General features: G+C 53.1%; 1 protein-coding gene across 1 annotated transcript; it reads right to left on the bottom strand.

Annotated features, from left to right (window-relative positions):
* Window positions 1–4,571: 4,571 nt before the first annotated feature.
* LOC122364189 lies at window positions 4,572–5,393 on the bottom strand. Its single transcript, XM_043334327.1, has one exon. It carries the CDS (start codon window positions 5,391–5,393, stop codon window positions 4,572–4,574), a length of 822 nt encoding a protein of 273 aa, XP_043190262.1.
* Window positions 5,394–6,119: the final 726 nt, after the last annotated feature.

Below are 6,119 nucleotides of genomic sequence, written 5' to 3'. Positions count from 1 at the left end.
AACATTATATCACATGTTTGAACGCTTGAAACCACGAAAAGACAGCAAACGCGTTGGCTAGTGCGCGCCGACATACGCCGAATTGCGATTCCGGCCAAACATGGTCTCGTAATAATAAATTAATGATGCTGATTTACCGCTACTCAGTCAAGTTCGAACCATTTCTTGGCCGCGGTCACCGTCCAGGCCACCACATACCTAATCGTATTACACCGCGCTTGCTCAATGCTCAGTTCGTATTGTAAAAGCACTGCGGCACAGCATAGATGCAGGCGCTCTGCTACTGACATCAATGGGTGAAAGATGAAGATAATGGTTATTGCGGTACAGTATCACTACAGGCGCAAACAACGTGGAAACAAAGATGCCTATGCTGCGCTACCGGGTGATGGTAGCGTAAATTTGCGTTGCTGTAGGTAGCTAAAAGTTTTGGAGCCCGAATTAACGTAAACTGATGACCTAACCTTGAGTGATCTAAGACTGAAAGTTACGCAGCATGTGTGAAAAAGACGTATGAAAAGGTGTGCCAAACACGGCGGCGCTGCACAACGCCGTTTTCGAGATATTTACAGATCCACATGGGGTGTCCAAGTATCCCCACCGCCCGGCGCGGACAATTTTTGCACGTGCAGAGCGCACCTTCGGGGTCCACCAGGAGATGGATATGCTCAATAACTATGCTGGAATGCATTCTGGATGGCCTATGTAAATTTGGCACTTTGAGCTTGCCAGCGCTACCCGCGCGCCCGCATATGTGACACAAAGTGCAACATCAAAAGGTTTGCACGTGCACAGCACGTGCACCGTGTACCCCAGCACGCCTATTTGTACACCACCTTAAAGCGCGTGTCCAGTAGTGTCAGTGTGCCAAATTTGGTGTGCCTAGGTCAAGGTTTTCCGGAATCGGAGGATGCCTCCTCAAAACATGTTTTTCGCCCCTAGCGCGTGCATTCCGCACCCCCTGCTGCCGAGCATACCATATGTTAATGGTCGAACACCGGGACATGTGACATGTGAATTTGGCACCTGTGCCGCCCACCGTTTAATTTGGAGCGTCGCTTAAAGGGACCCTCCCACCTTCAAAAAAGTTTATGAATTGGCATGAAAGTGATGTCGCTCGGTTCAGAAAGAGCTAAAACGAATATCTACCAAATTTCACCGAAAAATATTCACCGGTTTTCAAGATATTAGACTTTTACTTTTGTTTACTTTTTTGGGATCTCCGCTGTTTCTAGCGACTTTATTTTAGAAGTGCGGCGTTTGCGGCAGATGTTGCGCGCAAATAGCATATACCACCGCGTGCTACAAAACGTTTTAGTCAAACATTTAAAAATCGTTAGATATTTGCGCTGACGTCACACATTCAGAGGGGTATTCCTAAGCATTAGCCCCTCTGAATCAAAATGCTGCAATTTTGAAATTCAATATTTCCGATTTAAGGCATTTCTCGATGTTGTGAGTGCCGAAACCGGTAATTGTGAGCCAGGGACCCCATTTTGGCTATCTCAACTCAAATCTAATGTTAAGGTGGGAGGGTCCCTTTAAAGGTTTTTGCCCTTCCTGACTTTGTCGGCACGTGGCACGCGCCACGTGACACCGAATGACCTGTGACATGCGTCATCACCTGCCTGAAAGCATTACCCGTCGAACGGTACCACCAGCATCTCGATCCGATCATCCGTTTAGACGCAATTCCAATTGTATTGGCTCGATGACCTTTCAGAGCACGGGTTTTTGGCAACGTAAAATGGCGCCTTGTCGGCTTCACTATCTTCCATAGGAGGTCCATTGGGATCGTCAGTCCAGTTTATTTATACGTCCGTGGTATTTTCGGTTGCAATTTGTAAATACGCGAGGCACTTTGAAGTTTTCTAGAGAAATTTAAAAGATTTCTCACATTCAACATTTTTGTCGCTAGCTGAAGCGTTATATCGACTATAAATAAATTTACACTGATCCAGCAGCCGGCAAATGTGGCGAAGAGAGGCGTATGTGCCGCTTTCTTTGTAGAACGCAACCACTAAATATGAGCATAATAGCTAATGAGCATGCGAGTGTTTGTATATTATTATCCCGGGTCGGGCGATCCGGACACTGCGACTGTAACTGCGTAACAGTTGTATCTGACTTTGGTTTCTCCTCATTTGCAGGTTCATGAGTGCTAATTGAGCTGGGCGGCTATTTGTTTGTTTCTTTGTTGCGCATTGAGCGACTGGAAGGAGTGACTGTGGAGACAGCACACTGTTGTCACTCAAGGTACCTGGAAAGAGTACGTTTCTATTTTTTCTCTAGTCATTTCCGTTGTATCGTTCGTCGCGATTTTGGCTTCACCATGTGTTAATAATTTTTCGCGCTATCATTCTGTTACAAAGTACAAGCGTACTGGTTTCGATTATTTTATCATGCGTTTACCAAAGTTTCGACTGAACGTTCGCCACATTTTCATGTGTCACATTTAACGCGAAGTGTGTATGTGAGTGTGAATGTGTGCGCTTTATTGCTGAGAGAGCATTATTTTAACCCATTTTCTCATGTGTGTGATTGACAGGTTTTTACGGTGACTGTGGTGTTACCAACCCAAGGTTCTCTGTCATTACCCCACATTACTGGATCCCAATACATGTGCCCTATCCCAATGCATCCAGTAGTTTGAGTTTGATTGACGGTGGTGGCGGAGGCCGCATCAGCGACCCCTCTTCCCCCGTGGCGGAGCCCCTAGTTAGAGTATATAGAAAAGCCGGTTTATATAGCCTTGGAACAGCCCTAGGAGTAGGACCAAGGCCATCTACAGACTCCAAGGCCCAATCTATAGACTCCAATACTCTAAGGCCATGCAAGGCCTAGGACTGCTCCTCAGGTGCTGGTTCACGTGCGGAGGGGGTCCCCGTTTAGAGCGGCTGGGTGCTCTGTTGGTCGTCGCTTGTCACCACGGGCAGGTCGTCACCACGGGCAGGCAGGTCTCTGTTGGTTGGCATTATGCATGCTGGTGGAAGTTTGTGCTGAGCTAGGGGTGCCCGAGCTGGAGCTCCCAATTGAATTCCACGCCGGCTTGGCTTCGGAGCCGCAACAGACGGCGGGGGTCAAGGACACAGCACAGCTAGGGCGGCGGCGGATTTGTTGTGCCCGGGCACCCCCAGCTCCGCACAAAGTCCCACCTATGTAATAAAGGGCCGTAAGGGTGGTCTCTGCCAAGGCGGCGCATCATGATGGCGGTCGGCGGAACTTTATTAGACCGAAGGGGCTTCACCCATCGGAACGAAAATGAGAACACTAATTGTAAGAAATTGCTTTGGAAATGTCAGTCCTTTATTCTTTGATTGAATAGGTACCACAAAAACAATCACTGTCGCAATTTCCACAACGTCGAACCAGGGAGTGCGGCAGCGATGTTCGAATTCGAATAGACCAGTAACGTGCACTACAGCATCAGTTTGGCGGTGATGACCCATTCACAAGTAAGAGAATGCAGGTAGTAGGTAGTAGGTACAGTCCACAGCAGAAGTAATGTGTGGTTTCAGTCATGGGTATGTTCCAGGTATGTTCTGCTTCTGAAGCCTAGGAACGATTAGCCACACTGCAACGAGACTTTAAATGTAGCTTACATGTATCTTCACCCTTGCAGCTTCAACTTTATCTATTGACGTCTTCTTTTCAATCAGTCCGCATTTAAAAATCGTCGGTCAAAGCCATCCGTTGAGATTGGTAAAACCACACATTACTTTAGCGGTGGTGTGGTGTGGTGCCCTCGGTGCCGGCGAAGTCTTCAGATGTCGTAGTCGGAGAGGGAGAGGTTTTGGAGAGTCAAACGGGATTCGCCACTGTCATCCCTCGTACTGGGTAGGTGTCCCAGCCGGCTGGACCGTGTCCCCCCCGTGCACTCTCCTCCACCCCTATGATCGATACCCTCCTCAAGGTGGACGCTGACCCGTCCAGTGGTGCCCGTAGGGCTAAACCGTGCCGTAGGAGGTATAGACGTATATTTAAACGAGTGAGGCTCATGTCGATCAAAGAGACCAGTTAAACAACGGAACTGAACAGCTTGGCTTTACATTGTTGAGCCACGGAGAACATTGGTAGTAACGGCGTGTCAGGCAGAGAGTTACATATAATGCAGGACGCAAACAACGATAGAGTCGGTACCGCGAGGTGGTGCAGGTTTATGTCTGACTAGAGAGGGTGAAGTTAATTACATTATGATAATAACAGAGAACAGCAACAGAAGTTAAGCACTGCTGAAACGGTGAAAGTAAAAGTGACATCTGTGTGTGTAGCGGCGCAAGTAGAGCTTCGCGGTCTGCCGCCAGGGGCAGACTGAGCGAGCGAGGTGGCGTAGCTGGAGGCGTCGACGGCACCGTGGAGCTGGATGGCGGAGCCGTTAGCGGCTTCCAGTCGTGGTGCGTCGCGTTGGGCGGTCACTTGGTCGTCCGGCGTCAGAACACCCGGTGGCAGGACGCTAACCTGGGCGCCGGTGTCGACCAGAAACCTCCAGTTCTTTACCGCGTCGGTAACGTAGAACAGAGGCGCCAGTGGTGGGCCGCCCGTCTTTGCTGGCGCTAGGGCAGACAGGCGAGCTAGTTTCCCTGCCACGAGCAGGGCTGGCGGCACTGGTGGGCGTCAGCGCCGAACCGCTCGTGATACCAGCACAGCCCGTCCGTTGCCGGCGGCTGCCGAGTGTCGGCGCGGGCCGTGCCCGTGCCGGGCGTCGCTGGCCGGCGTGCCCGGCGGGACCTGCTGCGTCGCCGCACGTCTGCGCGGCGGCTCTTGTACGATGCCTCCATCCGCGCGACGGTCGGGGTGAGAGCGGCCACGGCAGCGGAGAGATCCGTCCCTGCCGACTGCTTACAGTTACAGGGGTGGCTGGCCGGCGGGGCGACAGCGGCGGCCACTACGGCACCTTGCGACGCCTCCTGGAATCGGTCTGCGGCGCTGGCGAGGTCGTCGATTCCGGTCGATTCTGGCAGGAGGGCCAGGGCAGCGCGCGTGGTCTGCGGCAGGCGCTGGAGGAAGAGCGTCCGCAGGAGGCCGGTGTCATCTCTTGAATTACCCAGCATGTGCTGCATGTTACGCAGCAGCTGGGTGGGCTTCTGGTCGCCTAACTTCTGGTCCCGGAGCAGGGTCTCTAGGCGAGACGCGCGAGACTGCGCCAGCCGAAACCGCAGCGCCGTCACCAGGTCCGTGAAGGACGGCGGCGTGGCCGTCACTACGTCACGTACCTGGGAGGCTACGTGCACCGGTAGGTTCGCTACCAGCAGCTTGAATTTGGTCGCATTGTCGGTGATGTTGGCGACGTCGAATGCGCAGTCTACCTGCACCAGCCAGAGTTCCGCTTCCTCCGGCGAGAAGGCGGGCAGGCGAAACGTTGCGGACGGACGCGAGTCTGCAGTGTCGGGCATGGTGGCGGAGGTGAACGCTCGTCGCGCACTCACTGTGCAGCCACTGGGGCGCCCGCTGCGCAATCACAGAGCGCTCGCTGCGCTGTCACTGGAGTGCACTCGCTGTGCAACCACTGAGGCGCCCGCTGAGCGCAATCGCAAAGCGCTGTCACTGTAGCGCACTCGCTGACTCGCTGTGCGGTCACTGGTGCGCTCTCGGCGCAATCACTGGCGGGTCTCGCGGGCCCGAGTGCCACACACACAGTCCGCCGGGCAATTACGAGCCCATTCTTGCCGAGGCGATGGGAGGCCAGGTTCGGGAGAACCTATTCTTGCCGGGGCGGAGCTGCCAGAATCTTGTAGAATCTCGTCGGGGTCAGATGTCGCTTTCGTGGTATCCTCAGTATCGGCGAAGTCTTCCGGTATCGTAGTCGGTGAGGGAGAGGTTTTGGGGTGTCTAACGGGATTCGCCACTGTCGTCCCTCGTACTGGGTAGGTGTCCCAGCCGGCAGGACCGTGTCCCCCGTGCACACTCCTCCACCCCTATGAGCGATACCCTCCTCAAGATGGACGCTGGCCCGTCCTGTGGTGCCCGTATGGCTACCGTGCCGTAGGAGGTATAGGCGTAAATTTAAACGAGTGAGGCTCGTGTCGATCAAAGAGACCAGATAAACAACGGATCTGAACAGCTTGGCTTTACATTGTTGAGCCACGGAGAGCATTGGTAGTAACGGCGTGTCAGGCAGA

The sequence above is a fragment of the Amphibalanus amphitrite genome, unplaced genomic scaffold (genome assembly GCF_019059575.1).
Source record: "Amphibalanus amphitrite isolate SeventyFive unplaced genomic scaffold, NRLGWU_Aamphi_draft 000661F_arrow, whole genome shotgun sequence".
In the NCBI taxonomy this organism is placed as follows: domain Eukaryota; kingdom Metazoa; phylum Arthropoda; class Thecostraca; order Balanomorpha; family Balanidae; genus Amphibalanus; species Amphibalanus amphitrite.
Note: the sequence above shows the minus strand (reverse complement) of the source record. Positions and strands in the feature narration are given on the sequence as shown.

Coding starts and splice junctions, on each gene's coding strand:
- LOC122364189 (XM_043334327.1), bottom strand. CDS start 5,393: ATGCCCGACACTGCAGACTCGCGTCCGTCCGCAACGTTTCGCCTGCCC.